Source organism: Nelumbo nucifera, chromosome 6 (genome assembly GCF_055504915.1).
Source record: "Nelumbo nucifera cultivar China Antique chromosome 6, China Antique-T2T, whole genome shotgun sequence".
NCBI classification, from domain to species: Eukaryota; Viridiplantae; Streptophyta; class Magnoliopsida; order Proteales; family Nelumbonaceae; genus Nelumbo; species Nelumbo nucifera.
The window spans coordinates 68,353,343-68,380,931 of record NC_142654.1 but is presented as its reverse complement, the minus strand read 5'-3'; the positions used below and the strand labels follow the sequence as shown (position 1 = coordinate 68,380,931).

General features: G+C 41.0%; 2 protein-coding genes across 3 annotated transcripts; both read right to left on the bottom strand.

Annotated features, from left to right (window-relative positions):
* Positions 1-2,238: 2,238 nt before the first annotated feature.
* Positions 2,239-5,462, bottom strand: LOC148791165 (uncharacterized). The gene is made up of 2 exons (XM_088890889.1): positions 2,993-5,462; positions 2,239-2,917 (listed from the first exon to the last, which is right to left on the bottom strand). The coding sequence occupies exon 2, from the start codon at positions 2,745-2,747 to the stop codon at positions 2,289-2,291; it is 459 nt and encodes a 152-aa protein (XP_088747015.1). The 5' UTR covers positions 2,748-2,917; positions 2,993-5,462; the 3' UTR covers positions 2,239-2,288.
* Positions 5,463-8,607: 3,145 nt separating this feature from the next.
* SR45 (arginine/serine-rich 45) lies at positions 8,608-26,616 on the bottom strand. 2 transcript variants are annotated; one of them, XM_010272361.3, is made up of 12 exons: positions 26,274-26,616; positions 25,332-25,400; positions 23,490-23,578; positions 19,692-19,738; positions 19,521-19,601; positions 19,266-19,431; positions 18,940-19,177; positions 18,782-18,847; positions 17,159-17,275; positions 14,984-15,044; positions 14,115-14,152; positions 8,608-8,918 (listed from the first exon to the last, which is right to left on the bottom strand). In XM_010272361.3, the coding sequence occupies exons 1-12, from the start codon at positions 26,480-26,482 to the stop codon at positions 8,858-8,860; spliced, it is 1,242 nt and encodes a 413-aa protein (XP_010270663.1). In that variant the 5' UTR covers positions 26,483-26,616; the 3' UTR covers positions 8,608-8,857. The 2 variants fall into 2 exon arrangements, with proteins under 2 accessions (XP_010270663.1, XP_088746617.1); XM_088890491.1 differs by lacking the exon at positions 14,115-14,152.
* Positions 26,617-27,589: the final 973 nt, after the last annotated feature.

Below are 27,589 nucleotides of genomic sequence, written 5' to 3'. Positions count from 1 at the left end.
AAACCGGTTTATGTCTAAATCAACGGGTCGGTGCCTACCCTTCTTTAAGGCGATAAAAAAGAACGAAAACTTCGAATTGACCGAAGAGTGCCAGCTCGTGTTCAATGAGCAAAAAAATACCTAAGTATCACCCCGGTTTTAACCCGGCCTAAGGAAGGAGATGAATGGAAGTTGTACCTCTCGGCTAGTGACAAGGTGGTCAGCTCGGTACTAATCAGAGAAGTAGACCAGGCCCAACGACCAGTCTACTACCTAGCTAAATTCAGAGAAATCCTACCGGGCTTCCGCTCTTGCTTCATCAGGCAGATACCGAGGTCCGAGAACACTGAAGCCGATGCCCTGTCACGATTAGCAAGTACCAGCGACAACACCATGCAAACTGTGCATATAGAAGACCTGCCTCGGCCCAGCATTCTCGGGGGGCAGAAGAGGTCCCTCCCGTGCTGCAAGTGGAACCGAGCTGGATTGACCCGCTCATCGATTATTTGCTCCACAAGACCCTACCTGTAGAACGCAATGTAGCTCGGAGGGTAAAGCGTCAATCAGCTCGGTACATCCTTATAGACGGATGGATGTATAGGAGATCCATCACACTTCCCTACCTGCATTGCTTGCGACCCTCAGTAGTCGAGCTCGTACTTCGTGACATCCACGAAGGGTTATGCGGAGGACACTTGGGGGGCAGAGCGCTTGCCCAAAAAGCACTAAGGCAGGGCTACTACTGGCCCACTATGAAGGCAGACACAGTCAAGCTCGTCAAGAAATGCGACAGATGTCAGAGGCATGCCAACATCCTCAATCAGCCAGTCGTCGATCTGAAGTACCTGACTAACCCATGGAACTCCACAGAGTGGGGAATCGACTTCCTTGGTCCATTCCCGCCAGCAACCGGGCAAAGGAAATTCTTGGTCGTGGCGGTGGACTACTTCACGAAGTGAGTAGAGGCCAAACCGTTGGTAAACGTCACAGCCCGGAACGTGCAAAACTTCTTTTGGAAAAACATTGTGTGATGTTTCGGACTGTCCAGAGTGCTGATATCAGATAACGGGAAGCTTTGAGGACATTAAATTCCAAAACTAGTGTGCCAAGATGGGGATTCAGCAAAACTTCGGTAGCACACCCACAAGCAAAGGAACAAGTCGAAGTGATGAACAGGGCTATCCTCTATGGACTGAAAGCTCGCCTTGTGCGAGTTTAAGGGTTGTGGGTGGACGAGCTACCCAATGTCCTTTAGGCCTACCGAACTACTATCAAGACTGCGACCGGCGAAACACCCTTCAAGCTCACATATGGAATAGAAGTTGTGATTCCGGCAAAGATAGAAGTACCGACATTGTGGCTCGAAGCATACGACAAAGAGGCGAATGACGACGAGCTCCAGACCAACTTAGACCTGGTTGAAGAAGTACGCGACCTGGCCCACATCCGGACTGCGACTTACCAACAGCGAGTAGCTCGGTATTATAACGCTTTGATCATGAAGCGACTATTCCAAGTCGGCGACCTGGTCCTCCATAAGGTGATGGTACCTGAGCCCGGCTGGGTAAGCTCGGTCCGAACTGGGAAGGTTCATACCGGGTAAGACGGGTGTTTGGAGAAGGGACTTACGAGCTCAAGACCATGAAAGGAAAACAAGTACCTTGAGCTTGGAATGTTGACAACTTAAGAAGATATTATTTGTAAATTCGCGACTCCAACGCAATTGAAAAATTACCAAGTCCACAAGTTCACTGAGCTGATCAAAAAGGACAACGAGCTAGAGAGAGGACCCTGAGTTACTCCCAGAAGCCTAAGGGTTATAGTGCTGAGCTGATAAAAGACCTCGGCACAATATAAGACCCAGTCACCTCTTCGGCATGGGCAGAGAAGTCCTAGTCGCCTCTTCAGCATAGACAGTCTAAGTCCTAGTCGCCTCTTCGGCATAAGCAGCCTAAGACCTAGTCGCTTCGGTATAGGCAACTAAAAATACCAATCGCTTTGGCATGGGTAAGCCAGAACTAGCCCGTGTACAGATAGGTCGGGCATATATCCTACACTATCTATTCACCCTGGCATACAATGACATCGGGTTATTCATACTCGAATCTAACTCGTTAGCTCGGCTCTTAGGGAGTAATCTATACTTAGAAAAATTTTGTGCACAAGAGTTTATGAACTATTGTATTTCATTAATGAGATACTTCGAGTACATGGCAAAAAAAATTACAACTGCTTCACCAAGCTCGGAGGCTCAAGACATCACTTATATACAAGGGGTCCAAGAAAAGAGGCAAGTTACATCAGTCAACCTAGGGTTCCTCGACCTGGGGATCCTCATCTCCGACGGAAGCATCAACAGGTTGGTCGGTCTCCATGCGATCCTCGGCAGCACCATCTCCTTCCTCTGCCGCCTCATCACCGAGGAGGTCGTCGTCGCTCTCCTCTTCGGAGTCCAGGTCATTAGCGACCTTGACGGCCATCTCCTTGGTGACTTTGGACGTCGTGATGGCACTAAGGTCGAGATGGGGGAATTCGATCCGAGTCAACCACCTGTTGAGTTTGAAGCCCTTGCGGTAGTCCGCTGTCCCGACTTCGACCAACAACTCGTGCTGCTCCGTCGAAGACTTGTACTCCTCGACGGCCTTGACCTTGGCCTCCTCTATCGCCCCAAGCAGAATATCAGTTCGCTCCTTAACAAGTGCTTCGAGATTCTCGTTCTCCCTCTTAAGAGCCTCCTTCTGCTCCTCCAGCTCCTTCTTCTCCACCATCAACAGAGTCAGCAATTCCTCTTAGCTCACGTGTCCTTTTGCAGCTTGTTGATTTCGCTGCGAGCTAGGTTTAGTTCAGCGTGAACATTTCGAGAGGACTCCTTGGCCTCCAGAGCTCGCTTTAGATTCACCTCGGACTGATAGGCCAGGGCATGGATTGCGGAGTTTACCTGCCAAAAGAAGAAACAAAATCTAAGTATGGAGAAAAAGTTACGAAGAATATAGTCCAAAGGTCATGTACGTACCACCATGCAGTGAGTTATCGATCTAGCCCCGAGTTGAGCTACCGGCAGATCAGCCCAATGAGCAACCTCCTCGGCGAAGACCGCATCCTTGCTCTTGAGGAAACTGAACTTCGGAGTCAAGAAACTCTGAGCTGCCCCAGAGGTGTCACCTCTCGAGGGGGTGGCTGCCTAAGTGTGTTGAGGCTCGGATGATGTGGTCTCCTCGGGCAAATGGGGTGGAGAAGCTTTACCTTGGTCCTCCTCGACCAAGTCGATGACTGGCGGGTGCTTGGCAACCGGAGGGTGCTCAGGGAAGGCGGTGCCGACGCTGGAAATGGTGGTATCTCCGTGGAGATGAGCCTTTTTCCCCTTCTTCATACTCCCGAAGAGCTCGGCGGCAGGAATATTAGCCGTGGCTACTATAAAAAGTAACGAACAGGGTGAGTGACAAGATCAAGATAAAACAAGAAGAAGAAAGTAAGTACGACAATCGTGATGGAGACCTACCAGGAGGACTAAGCCCAGCTTGTATGAGCTTTTCTTTGGCCATGAAGTTTTCGAACTTCAGCCCGAGCTTTGCTCAAGATCGGACTTCCTCCCGTGTCTGTTTGTCCAACCTGACGCCGGGATCCTGAATGGTGGGCCTCCAGTGGGTTGGAAACAGCCACCCCGCAGTGTTACGAACTACAAAGTAGTGCCTCTTCCAGGCCGAGACTTTGTTCGGGAGCTCGTGCAAGAGTTTGTACCCGGGGCGAGGAGACATATAATAACTTCACCTGTACTCGGGGAGAGCACAGGCTGAATTCTTTTTTATGGACAAGATCGAGGAAAAGGTGTCGAGGTCTAAGGGTCGGTTATAATCGTGGAAAAGGGAGATGGTACCTACAATATTATGAATCGACTTGGGATGGAGCTGGTCTATGGCGATGTTGAAGAATTTGACGACCTCGACTATGAAAGGGTGAAGTGGGAAACGCAACCCAGCCATGAGCTGCTCCTCGAAGACCACGATCTCATCATGGTCGTGATCCCAAGGAAAATTGCCTAAGGGAATGCTATACACAAGGTTATCAAGTAGCCTATACCGAGCTACCAGGGATAAGAGCCTATCAGCTATCATTGAAGATAGGCCGAAGCTATCCAGAGTCCGACCCCAACGGGAAGTGGAGGCTGACTTGCTAGAGGCCTCGCATTCTTGCCGAGGTGAGTCCGCCTCTGATGGGTTGGAGTCCACATCCTGCGCTAAGGTATCCACCTCAACAGTATGGGACTCTGTGGCCTGCATCGAGGTGCCCACCTCGGCCCCAGCGAACTCGCCACTTTCATTTAAAAGGCTATCTAAACTAACAGTAGACATGTTGAGCTAAAGGAATAGGACAACGAAATTGGAAACAAGGAAAGGCAAACTCACCAAGAAGACCAAAGAAAGCAGGATGACCTTGGACATGGGGATAGTTGACACCAAGATGGGAGACTTGGATGCGATCTCAAGGAACTCAATCATGCGGTTTGTGGCGAGAAAAATGGGCTCTTTAACCCCTATTTATAGCCACCATATCCGAGGTTCAACGGCCAAGATCTGCATGATCCAACGGCTCCTTGAAAACTGGTTGCACTTCACCCAAGGTTGAAATCAGTTGAGCGCACGTTTTGACGTCCGCAGAGTTTATAAACAGCGTGGCGTCCGCGCGTACCTGATACGCAATCCGGGTCATTTCCTGGTTGAGCCAAGCGGTCATACAGGTCCGACCGAAGATCTGCCCTCCGCGTCATCTAGACATAGTACCAAATCCACCTGGGCTCGTCATGAACTCCCCGCGCCGGATCAGGACCCCTGGCACGAGGAGTGGGGGGCAATTGATGAGGGGTGATTTGGCCCGACCTAGTAAGTAAAGGACACATTGACACGACCTGCCAACAGGACAACAAATCAGCAAGGAGAGCCTTGTCAGCAGTTCAGGAGCCCAAGTGTTCGGGCACCTCGGTACCAAAGCCACTTCGGCACCCGAGTACCAAAGTGACATGTAATCGACTCCAGAAGCTTCTCAACGGACTCCGAATCCTCGGGATCACGCTGCATAACAGTAGGCCTTATCCTCTCCCCGCCCAAATCAGAAGGTAACGATAAGCATCACTGACCAATACGTTACCCTCCTTCTAAAGTGAAATGGATCTCATTTAGGCAGGCCGAGGATCCCGGAGCCGTTTCATGAGACCCACGGCATCTCAACTATAAAAGGGCATTGACCCCCAAGACCCATGTACGCACGATTAAGTGCATTCTAGCTCTCCTATTTCTCAAACTCTCAGCTCGCATATTATAGTTACTGACTTAAGCACCAGAGCGACCTTGCCGGGTTAGCCACCACGAGTTCTCTGATTCCCCTTTTTTCTTGTAGTTCGTGCAATCTACTTACCAACAGACGTCCAAGTTGCCCTACAACTAGGAGAATCCAGATCGCGCACCATCAAATGGGTTTAAGATGTGGTTGAAATTTCTTCCCTCTTCAATCAGTTTCATTTTGTAAATTAATATATAAATAGTATAAATAGAAACTAATTTAATATATTTTGTCTGTTTGGCATTGATGTCGTTGCTCCAAAAAACGGCAACATATTAGTGCCACATCGAAAAAAAATGGTGCTCCAGGAAATGTCTGTTTGTTTGGGACCGTTTTTCTATAAAACATGGTGCTCCAAGCCATGCTTTGAAAATCGGGAAGGTGTGGCTTGGAGCAACGCCGAATTTGGCGTTTCCTGGAGCTACAGCTCGTTGCTACCAACAGGGACATGATGTGGCACTGAATAATAGGTACCAGTGCTGAAAATGTTTCCTGGAGCATTGGTACCAAACAAAAAACGTTCTTGTTGCTCCAGGAAATGTCCTACATGAAAGTAACATTTTCGAACAAAAGAAAAAACAGACACTAGTTTTTGAGAAAACGGTGCTTCTAACCGACACATCAGCAGAGAAAACAGTGCTATATCTGCAGCATTGATGCCAAATATATACTTTATTAATAAATGGATATAAATTAATGTATATATTAATACATTATCTAAATAACCTACAATTTGTTCCAATTAAATTACGAATTAATCTATTTTAATTTACTAATTAGTTTTAAGTAAATTGGTCCGGTTATAATTGACTAATTAATTAATTTATATTATTAGACGCTGTTACTTTTTTTTTGGTAAAGTGACCTCGTTATCAATGAACATTAATTATCATTAACTTAATGAACATCCTCCATAAATGCGTCATTTTCACCTAATGAACATCCTCCATAAACATTAATCACGGGTTCCATTAAAGAACATTACTAATACATGGGTTGCAATACCGAATTTGGGTAACCCTCGATAGGCAAAGTGGGTCTTGGAAGACCCGATTTTACCTCATTTTACACCCGTATATTACAGGTTAGCAGAGGGCACAACCGAAAATAGCACTTTGTTGAAAATTGGTGACTCAACGGAGATGATAATCTGACCATAAACTACTAAATCCAGTCCAATTGATACCTCTGCCCGCACAGATCAGAAAAGTCATTTTTCGGCTCAGAAGGGTCGTTCTTCTACCAAAAATTGGAAACCAATGAAAACTACTAATAATCTGTAAAAAATAGAGTGAAAGATATATACCTGGTTCACTGATCACAGCTAGTGAGAGGCACATTTCTTCTCTCTCCAAATGCTTGAAAAAGAGCAAAGACCTTTAAAACAGGGTTTTCCATGTCGGTCTGTGTTTAAAATCTCTCCAAATGATTGACCACCCTTGAGCAAAACAGGGTTAATGTCGGACTGTGTTTAAAATCTCTCCAAAAATGCTTGACCACCCTTGAGCAGGGTAGAACATGGAAACACAATTGTCAATATTGGGTTGCGTTCAAAATCTTCAAAACAGGGTAGAACAGGGAAGAACAAAAAGGTAAGAAAACTGACATACATAATCCACAATGGCATTGAAAAATAACGTTAGTAAAAAATGGTGAAAGTTTCCTAAAAAACTGATTCATTCTTACCTGTGTAATAGTTCTCCAGCAATCTCAGGGGTATTGTATTTTCAGTCCTCGATAATGGTGTAGAATGCGTATATGTTTGGCATGGTTTCCGTTTATTAAATAAATGTTTGTACTTGATTTGTCTTTTAAATCGAGAAAACCCTATGATGGGACAAATGCTGATTGGTGATGACATATCACCATTGATTTGATAAACGGAAGCCATACAAAACACTGCCCGTTTGGAGTATTTCTAACATGATGATGACATAGTGATGACCTCTTCCCCCTCTCTCCCACTTTCATACCACCCTCACCACTCACTAAATCCACAAATTTTTCCTATTATAAACCCCACTCTGAGAATCACTCCCTACCACCTCGAACAGAGCCTTCAGTGTTAAATATCGAATTACCTCATCAACAAGCAACGCTCGATAGACGGGGGCATCCCCCTTCTTCCCCTGCTCCTTTTTCTTTCTCCTCTATCGCAATCTCTAAAGCATTAGGACTGTCAACAACCGCTTTAGCACATAGCTTATCAATGGTATCAACCAGCACCCCAACTTCTACCCCGTTCTGTAGACAACTCATCAAACTCATTCAAAATCTCTAGACAACGATATAGCCTCGTGCCGAACGTTAAGATTTTTGCCAGATTTGAAAAGTGAGAACGCATGAAACCATTTCATGCAATCCCCCTTCGATGCTGACCACATAGACGGCCTAAAATACTATAGCCAGAGTGCTAAGCAGTTGGTGCACACCACCTTACCATACTTCATACATGGGTGGAACTTCAATTCCAATAATTTCTTACTTCAGATACGAGATTGCGAGGAATAGAATAACTAGTCCGATGCTCTATACGGTTAAAATCCTCGACTAGAAATTTAGTAACATCAGAAGCAGTAACTAATCTCCCCCCAAGGACTAGGGGCTTCATATACGTTTCGTCGAGCAAAGGGAAAATGTAAGAGAACGGACCTACGAACCAGTATCACTACAATAGCATCGCAGGTTGCAGCCCAAGAATCCGTCATGATTAATCACCATGAAACATGTATGCCAGCTTAAATGCTTAATAACCAACCACAATGCGTGCTCACATTCGTGGCACGTCTTTGACAACAGAAGACCACTCTTCATTTACCTTTAACACAAGCCTAACAATGCAAAGCGAATGTCCCTAGTACAGCACGTGTAGTCCGCAACACTCAAAAGCGACACATGCAAGATCTTGAGGTAACGATGGCAGCATAATTGGTCCCTACTCTATCATACCCATGCCCAAACCGAATCAGCCTAGGGATCCTATATTTACCCACCTTGAGAACATTCTGAATTTTTTTTTACTCCAAATGAATGCATAATCTCGTTGTCTATAAATAGAAAACCCTTCCCTTGGGGAAGAAGGGGAGTTGGAACATCCTAACAATTTCCATAGCATACTCCGAGTCCCTGTTGCTCTCTTCTCGAGTTCAAAACTAAGACCATTCTCACCACCGCCGTACACCAATATTTAGAATGCTGGTTAGTTTAAGATATGAAATCATGTAATAAAATGCTAAAAGATTAGATGCAACCAATAAAAAAAAAAAAAAAACAAAATGATTGTGCACTACGCCCTTCAAGAATCTAAATAACACATGACCAACAATGGGCCATTCTTAAGAATACCCAAGGCATCCAACAGCAACAGCTATTCAAATTTGTGTACAATAAAAAGAAGAGTGATTCGCAACTGAAACGCCTATGGAAAATATTAAGTACATATAACGTAACCACAGACTGAAACAACCAAAATAACAAAGTCCACAACACTTCAAATCAAAAGCAGTCACATGATACCGAAATATAAAAGCCATTGCGCCAGAATTTATGGCTTAGAAGGGGAGCTGCTGCTGCGGCTGTTGCTACTGGCTCTACCCCTTGCTGGCCTGCAGAGTACGCAACTTAAAATCAGAGAATTTGAAATGGGAAAAAATGGAAAAAAGGAAGCTGCTGATGCAGAGTACGCCAATGGTTCGACCCCAACCATATGGGGTCTCAGCTACATGAATCTTGTTTTGCCACATCATTTTATCTAGTGCCTTGAGAATCAACTTTTCAGTTCATGCCATGGAATGCTTCACCTAAATTCCAATGCTTACACAAAGGATTGAAGAACCTACTATCCGGTATGCTATATGCATATTTCCAAGGTCCTTGATCGGATACATCCCTAACTATTATGAGGATAACTTCCTGTGTATTGAAAAACAGGAATACGGTTGGAAATATACAGAACCACCTGGCCATGTCAGTCTTCTTTTCAAACCATGTGGTTGTGTTCAAAAGGCCATCTTCCACATTGTTCAAAAAATGGAGATTTTGCGGGTTCTGGAACCATGGTTTGTTGGATCAGCAATAAAATAAAAATGTACTTTAGGGCAGTGGTTACGTTAGTAAACCACAAAAAGAACACCCCCCCCCACACACAGTTGATTAAATTTTCAAAGCCATACTAGATTTTAGAATAATAATACAACAATGCAAACAGAAAAAAGATCTCAAACCAAACTCAGCTCCTAAATAAAAGGAACTACTTACCAACGCATCAAAATGCATAACAAATCCTGCAATCCATGGAAAGATGAGTTCAGATTTGTTTTATTATTTATTTCCTTAGTTTAAAGTGGTTGTCATAGTCATAAAGTTGCTAATTTGTTGCTGATTTTATTTTTTTGGTACGAGTGGCCAGGAATATCATGTCCAATACATCTGTTTTGTCTCATAACACATATAAGAAAGAGGGAGCAGAATGGCATTTTGCCTCTCTCCATAGTTTCTCTTCCTTCTCTTCTATTCTGATTTCATTTTTTTTTTTTTGATCAATAACACTTTCATTAATTCATCAATAGAAGATTTACAAAAGGAAGACAAACACGCTTATCTTCCAAGAGCAACAAAGAACCTCAAGAAAAGGAAAAAAGAAAGAAAACACACTAAAGTTACAGCTTGGCCCAAAAAAGTGAATCCCCTTCTGCCCCTTGTTTAGCAAAACCGTCAGCTAGGGAATTAGCCGATCTTTTAACCCAACGTATCTTAACTTCCATCTCCCGCACCAGCCACTTGAATTTCCTCCTCTCATTATTGTACTTCCATAAGCCATTGTGATCTTTAAGCAGCCACCCTATCACCACCTCTGAATCCCCTTCAATTAAGAGTTTCCTGATGTTCAACTCCTAAGCTTTTTGAACTCCTTCTATAACTGCAAAGATCTTAGCTCTAAGGGAGTCACCCACTCCAATTGGGCCTGAGAACATGGCAGAAATGACCCCATTTCCATCCCTAAAAACACCCCCAATCCCCGATTGTCCCGAATTTCCCCTGCGACACCCATCAAAGTTTAGTTTCACGAATCCACTAGGTGGAGGGGTCCAAGCCACACTCATTACTGACTTACTTTGTGTGCAACTTGCAATTTCACCCCACTTCCTCAACATGTCATCCACAATGTAATCTGTGAAAAGCTCCAAAGATTTCAGCCACTGTACCGCCCTAATATGAATGATAGCCCTCAGATCTGCTACTCCTCTCTGAGCTTCTGAGAATATCCTGGAGTTTCTTTCTTCCCAAAGTGTCCAACATACTGCAACCCTTAGTCCTCTCCACATTGTCCTTCCCCCTTTTATCTGCCACCTGAAAAAAGAAGGGGAAAAAAGGCCTTGCAAGTCTAATGGGGGGTTCCAACAACAACCAAATAGGGACAAAGCCCATTCCCAAATTGACCTCGCAAAATGGCAAGACACCAGTAGGTGAAAACCAGTCTCCCCATCCGCTTTACAGAGAACACACCACTGAAGTGACAAACAAGTATTGGGTCTCTTCTTTTGGAGTAAATCACCAGTATTGATTCTTACGAGATAGGCTTCCCAACAAAAACTACCAACCCTAGGAGGTATTGCTCTGCACCGAACCTCATCAACAGAAAAAGGAGGGAAGGTAGGACTGGTGGACTGACTTAAGACTTTGAAGAAAGAAGCACAAGTAAAAATGTCATTGGGAGAAGGTGTCCAAATTCTAGAGTCCGCCCTAGTGGGGTCTAAGACAACGTTATCAAGAATTGCAATAAAGCTCAAAATAGTATCAAAGTCTGAGTCCCTCAAATCCCTTCTTAGACCCAAGTTCCACCCAATCCCAGAAATGGAAGAGGACGGGGTGGTAAAAGACGAGATTGGCTCATTTTTCAAATCAGAAAGTGCAAACAAAGAAGAAAATTGATCCTTTAGAGGGGCACTCCCCATCCAGGTTTGTTCCCAAAATTTTATGGAGTTACCGGAATTCAAATCAAACCAGATATTAGGGGAGAAAACTGGAAGTAGGTCATGAATGGCTTTCCAAGGAAAATTGCTTGTGGTCCTAGCTCTGATTCCAGCATCCCATCCATTATGCTCCAGCCCATGAATACTTGCCACTATTCTAGCCCAAAGCTTCTCCTTCTCCACTGAGAATCTCCACAACCACTTTCCCAATAGAGTCGTATTCCTTCTCCTAATATTCCCAAGCCCCAAGCCACAAACTATCTCCCAGCTCACTCTATGATCCCTCTTTTCCTCTCCCGTTTCCCACAGGAAATCTCCCATTAACTTCTCCAATCTATTAGCAACCTTCACTGGGATTTTAAACACCGACAGGAAAAAGATAAGTAAATTAGCAAGTGTGGCCTTAATAAGAGTAATTCTCCCACCAAGAGAGAGGTAGTTCTTTTTCCATGACACCCGTCTTTTTTCGAACCTTTCCACCACCGGGTTCCAAAAGCTCTCTCATGAGATTATCCCCTAAAGGCAACCCTAAGTAGTTCAAAGGCCAACCCGAGACTTCACACCCCAATACTTCAGCACTCTCCCTGATCTCTCCCTCCACCAAATTCACCCCCACCACACAACTTTTCCCAAGGTTAACTTTCAAGTTGGATATTTGCTCAAACAGTTGTATCACCGACTTCAAATTCCTAATAAAGCTCACATTACCGCCTTCACAAAACAGAATCGTGTAGTCAGCAAACCGCAAGTGAGTAAGAGGGGTTTCCACCCTCCCAACTCTCCAGCCTCTAATGAGCCCCCTAGAATCTGCTCTGTGAATCAATTTCCCCAAAACCTCCGCAATTAGAATGAACAAGAAAGGAGAAAGGGGGTCTCCTTGTCTTATACCCCTACTGGATGGAAAGAAGTCTACCACTGTCCCATTCACTAGCACTGAGTAATGACAATTCCGGACACAACCCATGATCCACTTACACCATCTAGCCCCGAACCCGAATTTAGTCAAAACTTTCCTCAAAAATTCCCAGTCCACCAAGTCATAAACCTTTTCCAAGTCCAACTTACAAACCACTCCCTTTTTCTTATCCCTCTTAAAGTTCTCCACACTCTCATTAGCAATTAAAATCTGATCAGTGATTTGTCTTCCATTCACAAAAGCTCCTTGGTAGTGTGCAACAATATCTGGCAAAACCTTCTTCAGCCTTAAAGACAACACTTTTGCAATGATCTTATACAAGCTATTAACCAAGCTAATTGGCCTAAAATCCTTCGGGTGGGAAGCATCCTTCCTTTTTGGAATTAAGGCTATAAATGTGGAATTCACACCCGGATTGACAATTCCTCTCCTGTAAAACTCCTCAAATACCTGCAAAAGATCATCTTTCAAAATGTCCCAACAGTCCTGATAAAAACCCATAGTGAACCCATCCGGCCCCGGGGCTTTTGTTCTATCCATAGAAAATACAGCCTCCTTGATCTTTTCTAAACTAAAGGTTCTCTCCAGCCTTCTCCTATTCTCCACCCCTACATCTGGCCAATCCAAACCTTCTACCCACACCCTTCTACACACAGGCCTTCTTAGGATAGATTTGAAGTGCTCCACACAAGCCCCGGCAATCTCCTCTTGATGCACTAGCTCAACTCCATCTACTACCAATTTGGAGATCAGGTTCTTCCTTCTCCTGCCTTCTGCTAGAGAGTGGAAAAACCTAGTGTTTCTGTCCCCCTCTTGCAACCATTTACACCGAGATTTTTGCATCCAACTAATTTCCTCCTTGTGCAGGCAATCCTCTAACTGTCTTCTTAAATCTCTCCTGAGCTCAATGTCTTCCTCTCCAAGTTCTCCCCTTTCTTCTTTAGAGTCAAGGCTTTCAATCTTATCCAGCAGATCCCTTTCTTTTTTCTATCCTCCCAAACTCCACCAAATTCCACTCCTTGATTTTTGCTTTCAAAAATTGAAGTTTCTTATGGAATTTCATCCCCTCCCATTCCACCAATGGGTTACACTCAAACCACCACTCCCTCACTTTGTTGTTAAACCTTGGGTGGAGTAACCACATATTTTCAAATCTAAAGGGGGTAGGACCTCCACGCCTTCTTTCCTCCTTACATAACACTATGGGCCAATAATCGGAGGTCACCCTTGGAAGAGCTCTAGAAGCCAAGGTTCCCCAATGGACTTCCCAATCCAGAGAGAATAGGAATCTATCCAATTTAGAACAAATGGGTCTAGATTGGAGATTTGACCATGTCTTATGAGCAAGGGGGAACTCTTTAAGCTCAAAGTCATCCACAAAGTTGTTAAACTTCCTCATGCTTTTTGTCACTCTCTGGTTAACTTCATTGGATTCCTTCGAGAATCTAATCACATTGAAGTCCCCACCCATGCACCAGAGCCCATCCCACAACCATCTAACATCCGCCAATTCCTCCCACAACTCCTTTCTCTTTCTTCTACAAGACAAGTTAGTATCAGAACAAACAAAAAAGTTCCATGTAGAAGAGACAGGTCAATCTAGATGAGAATGCTTGGTTCTAATATGAGCATTGGAGTATCTATTAAGTAGTGGTTGAAGCCCAATTGCTGGTCTGAGCTCCAATTGTGTATACAAGAAAAAAGGGCAGCAACATGATTTCTTGCCCTTTTCCAAAATTTTTCTCTTCTTAGGGAGGGGGAAGATGATTGGTCAAAGCCCATCATGTATCATGTCTTTCCAGCAGCATCAAAATCAAAGAACCAATCCGAAGATGATCATAAATCAAAGAAAGATGTTTTATTCATGAGCATGAATATTGTAAACCATTAAAAATAAATTTATGATAAACTACCTTCTTGGACTACGACTCCTTGAAATTCTCCTGGATACCTGTCGTGAAATAGAGAATTAGTTGGAATTTGCACAAAGATATTCAAGTTTCCAAATTGCTTGTAAAAGCATTTTCATCAGTATCAAATGCTTAAAAAATGCATGTCTCCCGAAGGGGAATTTGACATTAACCCAAGCCATCTATTCATCAAGACTAAGCAAATTAAACAGGTAACCAGTTTCCTTGTCTACCGGTAGGGGTGCTCACAGTTCGGTAACCAAACCGGTAGTACAAGTTTTTGGAAAACCGGTAACCAAAACCAAATCAAAGCCTATTGGTGAACTAGTTGACCGGTTGGGTTATCCGCCAGTTTGGTTCGTCAATTATTCGGCTTTTTATTTTTATAATATATTATAAATAAATAAACAATAAACTATAAATATATAAAATATTATATTATATATAATAAATAATATATTATGTATTATAAATATATACATATATTTATATTTAATGCATATGCATTCATTTATAATATATAGATAATATAAAATATATGAATATATGGCTTTTTTCCAACACTAAAAGCCACCATTAAAAGTTTCAACTTTTAAATAGAATATCAACTAGAATAATAGACACCAAGTTCAACAGAGCAAGGTCATCTAGATAAACCATGTAAGATAAAGAGAGGCTGAAGTTATAAAACATGTCATCCTGGGTCCCACAGCCTTGTAATTGCAACTCATAAATACAACCACATATATATCAATATGGTTCCATTGTGATGCACTGTTGTTTGATATAAGATCTAGCCACATGATTCATGTACAAGAACGGAAAAAGATAAACTGCTTGATCTAAAATTGCAATACAAAGATTGAGGAGACCTTTCGAGGACTAGATTCAGATGAAGAAGACCTCCCACGTCTTTGAGCTAATGCTCGACCCCTGTAATAAAAAAAATGGCAGAAGTAATTAAGAACATATGTTTTAATAGCATAGGTTTTGCCGTAGAAAGCAAGAACATATGTTTAGATACAGTAACATACTTTCAGGCTTTGACATTCACAAGTATTCATAAGTGCAATGTGGAGTTCTATTCATATTAATTTTTTATTTCTTTTGAAGGGCTATACAACAGGGGGTAGCCTGTCCCCCAACCCAAGTGCAAGCAGGATTCGATCCCAAGTCTTTGCTACAACCAACAGAAGACCTTACCAACCAGCTTAATTTCCACATGGCGCATCATGTATGCCACATGGCTATTTGCTGTTAAATTATATTATTTTTCCTAACAATTTATTTATTTATTTATTATATAACATATTTTAATATTTCTCTTAATTTTTATGTATTTCCCAATTTGATTTAATTAGTTCATTAATTTTTCTATTATTATTATCAATTATTTAATTATTTTTCTATTTATTATTCATTTTATTTGTCTTATTTAATTATTTTTTCCTTAATGATTTAAGAATTTTCCTTGCTTTACTGAATAAATTAATAAAATATATCTACTGCTATTAATGGCAAAGGGGAGAAGTCATGTGATCATCACATGATCACTTGAAATGCAAAGTAATACACTGACTGGAAGCATGGCGTCAAGAAATATGGCTTTGCACTTTTGGGCTCTTTTGTGCGTTTACATCGAGATCTTACTTGAAAACAAACACCCAAGGTACTTTTTGTACAAAAAAAAAATCAACCTTAGAAAAGTCCATCCAAAAAGCACCTCAGTCTACATACAGCAACACATCAGAATGCAGGAGATACCTAATTTCAAGTGTGTAAAGCCCACAATCTCTTTTCTCCTCAATTGCATTACTTCAAGTAGTTAATGTGATGTAAAACATATTACATTCCTGATTCTATGAGCCGCCTTTGTGCCCCACCCCTCGAGGCAAGCCCAAACCATGCGCATCAGGCACGTGCCTAGGCACACCAGGCATGTGCCTTTTGAAAGTGTTGCGCTTAGGACCTGGACAAGGCACCTACCTAAAATGCACCTTGCCTGTGCGTCTAGACGCGCCTTTTAAATCACTGAGTTGGCCACTATAAAGGTAAGAGATTTGAACTTGGCTGGATGGTTTGGGTAGAGACTTTTGCTTCATAGCCAAGATGCATTGTAGCAAAAAGGCACAAACTATTTAGAGCTTTATTCAATATGCAGTATTTTGAGGAATTTAAGGAAAGAAATAGAAGACTTTTCAAAGGAAGGGTCAAGTGCAATGAAAGGTTACGTTCAGAAAAAGGAAAGCTAGTTGTGGACTGGATTATGATCAATATGGAGTTTACAAATGCACAGAGAGATTTTTTTTATCCGATAACTGTTGTCTTCATTAATGACTATCAAAAAAACTGTTGACTTTATTAATTTAGCATAAAAGAATTCTGTATTTACATCACTATGCTAGTCACCTCTTCGTATGGCCAACTTTCCCCAAACTTTTCTTTCCTTAATGTTCTTTCATTTTTGACATTACAAGTTTCCCCTGGGAAATCAGTCCCCATTGCAAGTGCCAAGAGCTTCTTTTGTGTCCCTTTTCAGCCTAGTCTGGAAATGTGCATCAAGTTGTTGCCTCTTCCCATCCTTTTTCTTCTTGTACTTTCTATTTTCCTAAAAAAAATGTATGTTTCAAATTCTTTTTTCTAAAAGAATTTATCTTTCTAGTTGCTCTGAAAAAATCATTCTATAAAATTATAGGCTTGACCAGATTATCAAGTTTCTCCAAGTTACTCTACCATTCAACTATGTCACTTAGTTAACTATTAACATTTACATGATCAAGCATATATAACTCATAAAACTCCAATTTTGCAACAAGATCAGAGAAGCAATACAATACTGTACTTTTAATAGTGTTTTTCTTCTGCATAACATATATAAATTATACAAAGCTTTTGAAATTTCCAAAATCTTTTTCTCCATAACATAAACCATGTTAACTGTTTTTTTCTTTTGAGAGCAAGGGGACAACCACACGCACACTCATCCATGTGCATGCAAATAAGATCACATGCACATGGGCATTATTAGAATGTTAAATCAAAACTACCTGCGAGGAGAGACTGATCTTGAACGTGAGCGAGCAAGCCTACGAACTGGAGAACGACTGCGCCTACGATTGATAGGAGACCTTCTAGGGGGACTACGTGCCCGTCTAGGGGGAGATCTGTAATACAAAAAAATATATATATATTTCTAAAGTAGAATAACTCCACAATACCAAAAAAGAGACGATGACAAACAAATTTTGATAACTCACACCAACATGAAAATTGTTACAAAAAGCAAAAAGTATAACAATATTTACATTACACAAAAAAAAAATCATAATCACATATGAAGGAATTTTCACTTTGCAAAAGGAGCACATATCCAATATACAATAAAAGTCCCAATTCCCTCTTCTACATCACCCCCCCACCAAAGAAATCACTCAACATTTCTTTTTAAACTCAACATATACAACTCTGGAATATTTCATACAACCTCCCTTCACCACACAACTCATATTTCCCAAAATCTCACCTTGCTTCCATCCAGCACAACAAACTTGATGAATCTTGCAAATTTTGAATGGAATTTCATTATCTATTCCAGACTAACTCCATCAGAAGATGAAACCTCCCTACTAATCTAGTTGCCCCATACTTGCAAAACACCAATTTCCTCCATAATAGATTCTTCCATTTACTAATCTCCATAGCATTTTCTCCTATAGAGAAACCTATTCATTTCTTTAATTTTTGTAATCTCCAAATCTGCTAACATCTTTTTTTGGAATGTAAAGGCAAAATTATATTAAGGATAAGAAAATAATACAACCTAATGGCAGGTGTTAAAGAAAAGAAACATCTACACACCTTATCCTATTTTATCCAGGTGTAACCTCTTCCCTTTCCCCCAACATTGCTCAGAAAATTCCATTGTATTTTCTCCCTTTAATCAGATATTTTTGCCAGAATTTTTAGAATGTATTGAAAATATACAAGCAAACTGACAATGAGAACTTTTAAAGTTCAATGGACCAGGCTAGTGCATTTCTTCCAGTTATTTTTCATTTACCAGAATATTCAATTTTAATAAAACCAAACTAGAAGTACCAAAAAAATAAAAATAGTAAAAATAATAAAAACATGATTGTAAGCACTAATAAATCTTTGTGTTAAGTGATTAGCAGTTCATATCACTTCATTCCCTTCTTCACTACTAAGAATAAATGCCCACTCCTTTCCTAATATTTGCATTTGATCTCCATTATTGAATTAAGGCCAACAGACCAAGCAAAAGCCTGTGTGTCAAGATATGGAAGGAAAGAAAAGTAACACAAGAAAAAATTTTCCTTCTACTATAAATCTTCACATCCGGTGGGCACGCATTCCAGCAATACATTTAATTTTCTACAAACCAAAGGCACAGAAAAAAATACCCTCTCTCCATAAGGAAATTACAATTGCCTAGCAACTTTCTAATAATAGCATGAGTAAGAGGAACAATTTTGATCAGGGAAAAGCAAATAATTTCACTCCAACCACTGTGAAACCAAACACAAAAGCTTACATGCCAAACTGGCAGCATGCAAATTTTCAAGATCAAGTTCCAACTGGGTATAAATTTTTTTATTTATAATAAATATAGATGGAACCTTAAGTTTTAGCAACTAAGACCAGCTTACCGCCGCCTTGGTGGAATGGGGGAGCGTTTGCGGACTGGACTACCACGTACCCTTCGGGGAGAAGCTCTATCAAAAATTCAGAAAAGAAAGTCAAAAACAATTACTCAAGAGTTGTCAGATTAATCACGTCCATGAATGAGCACATAAGTGATGGGTACCGTGCTGGTGACCTATGTCGCCTTGGAGGGGATGGAGAACGTCTTCTAGCTGGTGATGACAACCTCCTCCTAGGAGGTGTTTCACCACGGCGATATGGAGATTCTCCACGACGACGAACAGGAGACTCCACACGTCGACGTTGAGGAGAGTCGGGCCGCCGGCGAGGTGATTCACCTCTTCTATGAGCAACAGGAGATCTTCTCCGTGGGGGTGAAAGAGGTTTCCGACGTGGAGAAGCTGATAAAATCAAGTATAAACAAAGTTATAGAGTGCAACACAATTAATTGTACTGTGAGAATAAAGCAATGCCTTAATATGGACCTACATTCTCTCTGTCGTTGTTGACCATCATTTTCAATATCAGCACCAACATTATCCTTTTGGGGACCTTCTCTCTTCTGAGTAGCAGGGACAGCCTTTGGAGGTGACAGAACTTTCTGCCGTGGAGGTAAGGTGAACCTTGCACGAACAACATTCCCATCAATTTGTGCCTGCACAAGTGAAATGATAAGATACAGAACAATAACCATGGTTTCACAATGCCAATTGTTCTATAGACAAACATCAAATGAAGCCATACACCATCCATGTAAAGAAGGGCTTTTTCTGCATCAGCTCTGGTCTTGAACTCGACATATCCATATCCCCGTGGAAGATTAACCTGCAAAGAGATATCAAATAGAATATTACATGTAGTGTTGGATAGGCATGTTGAAATGTATAACATATAAGGAAAAATTGACAAGCTTACACTACGATCCATTGTCAGTTCCACATTCACAACTTCACCAAAGTTACCTGCAAGGCAGAAAGAAAACAGTGTGCTGTCAGATAGGCCACCTAGATTAACGAGTACATGCAAATCAGACACCAACAGAATATTCAGACTTATATAGCAAATAAGAACAAAACAATGAAAATTTTAGTCAGGCATAGATACGTAATCTTACATCCTAACATCACCCAAATAAGTTCTAGGAAAGGTAGAAAATGATACACAACCAAAAAATATAAATTCCCAGGATAATTCAAAGACGGCTATCACGATCATTAATTTGATTAGATTATCATTGATTGTCTTGTTTATTTTGAGCAAGTGACTTCTAGGTTATATCTTATATTATAAAAATTAATGAAAGCACTCACAGTCAGCAGTTTCTTTACTCTCTAAAGGTGGACATTTCTTCTCTTTTTATTATTCTCTCTCCTCTCTTTTTTTTTCCTTTTTGATCAGAACCAATGTAAATTATATTAATTGCAAAAGTGTAGTTGCATAATAGTGGAGAGACGGTCAGCCTCAGCTAACCTCAATTGTTCCCCAATACATAGAATTTCTAGTTGCCCCCTGTTTCACCTGCCCATCTATGAGACTCTTTGCAGACCTAGGTATCCATTGAACAACAACTCCCAATCCCTTTAATATCTCTTCCTCTCTTTTCATCTTTTCTCTCAATTTTAATCAAGGAAAAATAAATAAATAAATCAAGTAGCAAAAAGTTGATACCAGTACCACCTTTAGCTGGGTTAGAAGAAGCAAATGGAATGACAGATGTACTAGCAAAACACGGGGCTTGAATTGCTGTTGGGTCTAAAGAATGACCCTAGAGCATAAAGATTGGAATGGGTGACGTTCACAGCAGCCAGTTCTTGAGTAGCTGACATTCAACAGCCGATTCTTGAGTGTGCTGGAATGTTGGGTTGCATGATTGGTGGGTTCCCTTTCACTTATTCTCAACTACCGGCTATGGCAAGGGTGGTAGCTCCACCTGCTTCGCAGCCTACATTGGATAGAATAGAACAGTGGTTGGCGACTTAGTGTGACAGAAAAGGGAAGTATTTGTCTTTTGATGGATGAATCACAATCATATAAAAAGGTTTCTCTTCAATTCACTGATATATTATTGTCTCCCCTTAAAGGCACTAGCATCCATTGTAGAAGAGATTAAAAGGCTTCAAAGGAAAATTTTATGGAATTTAAAGGTGGAACAAAAGAAATTTCAATTGGTAAGGTGGGAAAAAAGACGGTTAAAACATTCAACAAAGCTGTGCTGGGCAAATGGATTTCAAGGTTTGGTAGAGAGATCCGGAGAGGGAGGCAACATGCAGGACAGTGGTGGCTTGCAAATATAGTGAATTTTGGGTGGGCTCCAAGGGAAGTGAAAACATCTTATGGGGTGAGAGAGTGGAAGGGTATCATGAAACATAATTCTTTGTTGCAACCTTAGGGTGGGGAATGGGTCAACTATCAGGTTATGAGAGGATGAATGGTTAGAAGTGGGGAAACTTTGTGAACTATGTAATTATTAAAAAAATAAAAAAAAACATTGTGAACTATGTCCAAGTTTTGTATGGTTTAAGTAGGAAGGAGTTCACAATCTCACAATGTTATGAGGTAAGGCAGGGAGTGGTGATGCAATGTCCTGCATTTTGAAGACCTTTGCTGGATTTTTTTGCTGAATAAATAAACCATATGAGCTGAAAATAAAATTTACAAACTGTCTAACATTCGGTACATCAAAGATTACAAAGGATTCAGTAAAGCTCTTTGCTGGGGGCCAAGGAATGAGCCAGAGTATTAGTTTATCTTTGTACATAACAAAATGAGAGGAAGGCATTGCTAGGACGCAGATCCACGAGTTTGTAAAACATTCAAAGCAACTTGGCTATCCAGACAAGTCAAAAGGATTTTCCAATTGTTGGAAGCTGCAAGTTTTAAGCCTTGATAAACACCCATTAGCTAAAAACAGTTTAGGCTCCCACAGAGAGCGCCCCACAGCCCATCCCTCCAATGAATTGGGAACATCTCCCCATGAGTTGCAGAGGAGGTGTTCCCAATGCATGAGCAAGGTTCAAAATATAGACACAGGCTGATACACCGGATGGGGCATATCATCCTGCATCGAAGGCTGCCTTAAATTTTTTTAGTCTTTTTTTCTTTCAAACTGGTTTAGGGAGGTCGGTTTAAGGCCCATCTACTCCCCTGAAATAGGTGGGACCCCCAAAACACTAAGGTGGCGTTTGATAAATCTGAAAAGTTAAAAAGATATTAAAAGTGTCTGAAATCTGAAAAGAGACTGTTGTTTTTTGACTTTTTAGAGGTTCTGAATAAAGGTTGTTTGTGTTGGATCAAACCTTCATCGTCTAAAGTTCACTAATTTTACTATTTTACCCCTAAATTAGACTATTTGGTTGCAGCGGCAAGAGAAAAAGAAAGGAGAGAGAGAGAGAGAGAGTGTGTGTGTGTGTGTGTGTGTGTGTGAGATCTGAGGGTATTTTGGACTTTCGGCCAGGTCTGAAACGCATCTGAACACATTCAGCGCCTGGCCCATGTCTTATTATTTCAGATCTGAAAATAATTTTCAGACCCAAATTCAGATACACTTCCAAACACCTCTGACGTCTGAAAATCAACATTTTCATCTTTCAGAGGTCTGAAAAGTGTTAACAAATGCCACCTAAGTATAGTGGCGTATCAAAGGATCAGCAATACAATATGTATCAGTCATAACGCCCCAATATGTTGCGATATTTCAATCCTTGTGGACGAGGGGGATGGGCTGTGGGGCATGTTGTGTGCAAGCCCATCCAAACTCCATTAGCTCAGCCTCATCAACTAACCTGGAACTAGGAAATTTACCACCATAAGCGTTCAGAGACCCTTGGTGTATTTTCCACCTTTTGAGGGAGGCGCCCTCCCAAGCATCTAGTTCAAAAACATTCATTCACCTAATCAACAGTTCAACACACTCTCATTAAATAGAAAGCAATCTAGCTAGACAATAACTGGAATTTCTTTCTCATATATATTATTGGTACTTTGTATTATAAAGGTGACAGGACACATTACAAAGCAAAGCCTCTTGGAATGAAGCTAGATGTCAAGTGAAAAAAGGATATGATCCTAACTTTTCTCCATCCTAATAATAAATGATAGCATTCAATATGATGGCTTCAAAAAAAATAGCATTTAATATGCTACTTACTTTGTGGATAAGTTTGCATGATAGCATTTAATATGCTTCTCTAAGGGCAAAGTTGCAAGACAAAATTAAACAAATTATCATATACTAACAAATGAGGTAGCATTTACTGTGCTATTTACCTTAAAGGCAAAATTATTGAGAAAGAACAACAGAAATAGTGTTGAACTGGAGGGACAACGACGTCCTTGAGAAATCGGCATAACTATTGGACCAAATTTATGCTGAATATGACAGGCACCAGCCAAACCCAAACTTGAATAGACTTAAAATGGGGTTGAACCACCCTAAGCAACTGTATTTAAAACCTAGACCCAGTTTGGCCATAATAAGGCATTACAAATTTACAATAACCAAGGGTCCTCAGAAAGTTTCATGAATACAACCTAATAACAACCTGGGAAATAAGGATCTAGGCATATCTCAGCTCACATGATGCCCAAAGAGAAAATCAAACAGAAATAATAAATATAGGCATATGAATTAAAGAAGAACGGACATCAAACGCTCCAAAAAGATCCATTGTCCATCATAATTTGAATACAATAATAACAAGAAAGACAACTTACTGAATATTTCTCTCAAGTGGCCTTCATTGACATTCCTTGTAAGCTGATCAATGTGAAGAACCACAGACTCAAGAACTGGAGATGCTTTCCTGAAAGCATAAAAATATATAAGAGAACATGTGCAATGGATGCTACAAATGTCCAAGTACAGAATAAGCAATTGATCTCTTGGGTTGTGACTCAATAAGGAGATTCTAGAACATGATAGACCTTAAGCCGTAAGGTAATATGATTCTTTTATGGTGAGCATATAGTTGCAACATTGCAGACCAAACATCTAAAACATCTCAAGGGTGATGAAAATCTTGTAATGCCCTCAGAGTTAAAACCTTATACCAGCAATAAGAATTTCAGGTTTTCACTAAAATGCATCTCTTTTGATTAAATAGAAGTTCCATGCAGTGATTTAAAAGGCATGGCTAGGTGCACGGGCAAGGCACATTTTAGGGTAGGCGCCTCGCCCAGGTCCTAGGCGCAGCCCATTCAAAAGGCGCACACCTGGTGCGCCTGGTGCACCTTAGCCCAGGCATGCGCCTTTTGAAAATTTGACGCTTTTTCCTTTTTTTTGAGTCTAGCAGCTGGGCCAGGGGCTCCGCCCCCGGACCCCCTTGCCACGCCCCTCAAGGCAAGCCCAAACAAGTCCATGTTAGGGTCTTAAATTCTGAGTTTTCACACAAAAAATAATGATTTTATAATTTTAATTGCTTTTAAGAAGATATTTTATTAGGATGAATGAATGGACAAAATTACCAAATAGGGGGTTCACGAAGCTTCGGTCGCCTCGAGGGGCGTGGCAAGAATTAGGAATGTAATATGTCACAGTAGCTACTTGATTTAATTGAGAAAAAAGAGATTGTGGGTTTTATATGTTAGATTTCATTTTTAAATTCTCATTTGAATATGCTTTACATATTATATTTATTTATTTTAATTTTAGATAATTCTTTTTTAAAACATTTATTTTAAAATTTAAGTTTATATTTTTATTAATATTATGTTTTATAAATTTTTGGCATTTTTTTTAATTTTTTAGCTTTTTTTAAATTGTACACCTTGCCTCAAAAAGGCGCACGAGCACAAAATGGCCCTTGTGCCTTTTTTGCACCTTTCGCTTTTAAAACACAGGTTCCATGGTACCTTTCTTTGTTTAGTAAAGATGGACTTCCATTAAATTTTGTAAAACAAAGGACAAAACACACTACTTAGATTTGCCTTTACACGAGGGATTATCAGAAAAGCAAGAATATGACAAAGCATAGCCAATCCCATGAGAGAACTTAAAGATTATCTCTCAAACTCATATTATTATGTTCTTTCCTTTTCACTTTCTCTAATTGATATTGACCAATTTATTATCTTAGTGGTAAATAGTTAGACCTTTTAAACATGAATATGCAATCCTCCTTTTGTATGGTTTCTAAGAACAAAGTACCGATACGTATCAGGTCGTATCGTATCGGGGACTTCCCGATATGCCCCTACAGGGGGTGTTTTGGGGTCCCGACCAGTTCAGAGGGTGGACGGACCTTAAAACGGCCCCTCTGAACCAGATTCGAAAAAAAATAAAAAATAAAAAAAGGCTACCGGTACTGCCCGATATGCCACTACCGGCATATCGGGCGCCACTACCGGCATATCGGGCGTATCGATATTTTGAACCTTGTCTAAGACATTTATGACAAATACCTATCAAAAAAACTGAGAAGTTTTAAAAGAACAAAATACATCCAATCACTTCCCTTAGCACCTACCAAAAAAACAAGGCACTTCAAAACTGGCAGAATTTTATGAAATGAATGAAAGTTTACAACATTAAGATGGCCATTTACAGGTAATCTTTACCTTGGAGGTGGTGAAGCTCGTTTAGTTGGTGGCGGCGGAGAGTGACCACGCCTGCCTGCCCCTAAAGGACTGAATATATAAATAAAGAATATGACATTAGTCATGCGCCTTGGGTTAAAAACATATTTTCAGTGAAATAGAGGAAAAATAATCATAAAATCATCAAAAATACCAGCCTACTTGCTTCAAAAAGTTATGCAAACAATATGTAACACTTGTAAACAATGGATTATTGCCAATGTATTGTAGTTTTTAAACATATGACATGTAAGGATATTTTAAAAAAACATCTCAGAAAAAAGACAAATTAATTGAATTAACAAGACAATGAAACCATGGTTAACTCCTGCTTACCAACCACATACTTAGAGCAAAAGAAAAAACGGTTTTGTAACATATTCGTTGTTAAAATAAATCTTTGGTTACTTTCTGCAGCAATTTAGGTTGTTCCTTATGGGCATCACACTGGTCATTATAAATTGTAAACTGTTCAAGTGCACTGAAAAAGAAAAGAGAGAAAAGAAATCCCAAATCAAGAAATAATGCCTGGTTTGTGTACGAAATATCAAAACCATCTAAACCCTGCAGAAACCCACTCATGGAAAGAACAATGCTGAAACCAAAATATTATCTGCATACCTTCCCAACTTGTTAAGGAAACAAAAGAATGACACTTAAAGACTATGAAACCCTAACCATTGCAACCATACAAACCAATTTATTTTAGAAAACCAAAAATTACGGCATATGCACTAGAAACCCACAATTGGGCATTACACCGCTAGAGAAGCTCCCTAAGCAATAGACATTTGTATGAATCCTTACAATATGGTCGGATTTTGTTCAAAATAAAAATGATTTTGACATATAATGAAACACATGAAGCTACGAGAACCCTAATTTTACAGAAACGAAAGAGGAAGGACGTGTGTAGAGAATAACCTTCTTCTCTGTGGCGGAGGGCTTCGGCTAGAACTGACGCTCCGTGATGGAGAGGAAGACGAGGAGAAAGACTTGGATCGAGACCTGGAGAACGACCGAGAACGCGAACGAGAGCGAGAATCCGAACCAGAAGACGAGCGAGACGGAGATGACGAGCCTGACCCAGACCCTGAGGGGGTCGCCGGTCGACCTCGACCGGGCTTCGCCATGATTATCCTCACAGCGAGAAACGATGAGAAGTTTAAAACCCTAAAGAAACCCCAGCAGTCGGGAGAAAGGTTACGCCCGTCCAGTGCTTTCACTTGCAAATAAGGGAAGTGCTTATCATTTCTAATGCACGTGTGTGTCGCGTTGCCTTGCACGTGTTATGACGTTTGTACATCAACTAGCGGTGGCGCCAATGGGTAAATTACAAAGACCCCTGTATTTTGAGACAAAGACCCTTTGTACTATAATCATGAGACAAAAACCCCTTTAACCGTTAAGTCAAATGACGGAATACATTAAATTACCAAAATATTCTATTAAACTTTTTCTATTTTCTTTTTTTTTCCCTTTTTCTCTTAAAATCTATTGTTTTCCTTTTTCTCTTCGTTTCCCCTTCCTCATCGTCCTCTCTCATTCTCTCTCTCCCAACTCTCTGAAATGAACCATCGTGGCACTGTCTCATGTTGGCTTGCAGCACCTTCACCTCCACTCTCATTCTTTCTCTCCAACTCCTTTGGCTTGCCACACCTATGCCTTCGTCGTGTCCTCTCTCATTCTTTCTCTCTGTCCCAAGGACGATCTTGCCAAGGAAGCTGCCAGCTTCACCTCCCAGGTCATCATCATGAACCACCCAGGCCAAATCGAAAATGGTTACGCCCTTATGCTCGATTGCCACACTTCCCACATCGCCGTGAAGTTTGTTGAGCTCCTGGCCAAGATTGACAGGCTATCTGGTAAGGAACTCGATAGCGCCTGCTCTTCCCCCTACTTCAGCGCTCCTTCCAGCCCCAAACGTTTTGGTGAGTTCTTCCAGAGTGTCCAAAACCATCCAGAAATCAAAGATATTGCTTTCCCTTCAAACCTTACTGCAGCGGAGAGTCTACTGTTCTCTGTCGTCTTCCTGTTCTCCGTCTTCCTACAGTGGAGAGTCTACTACAGCGGAGCATCCAAAACCAGCCGACTCTTCATCTTCCTATTCTCCGTTGTCCGTGTTTAAATGAGTTCGGTGGGTTTGAGTTCCTCTGTTCTCATGAGAAGGGGAGCAGGGAACCAGACTTCAAGTTCCTCTGTTCTCATGAGCAAGGGAGCAAGTGTTTTAAATGGGTTTA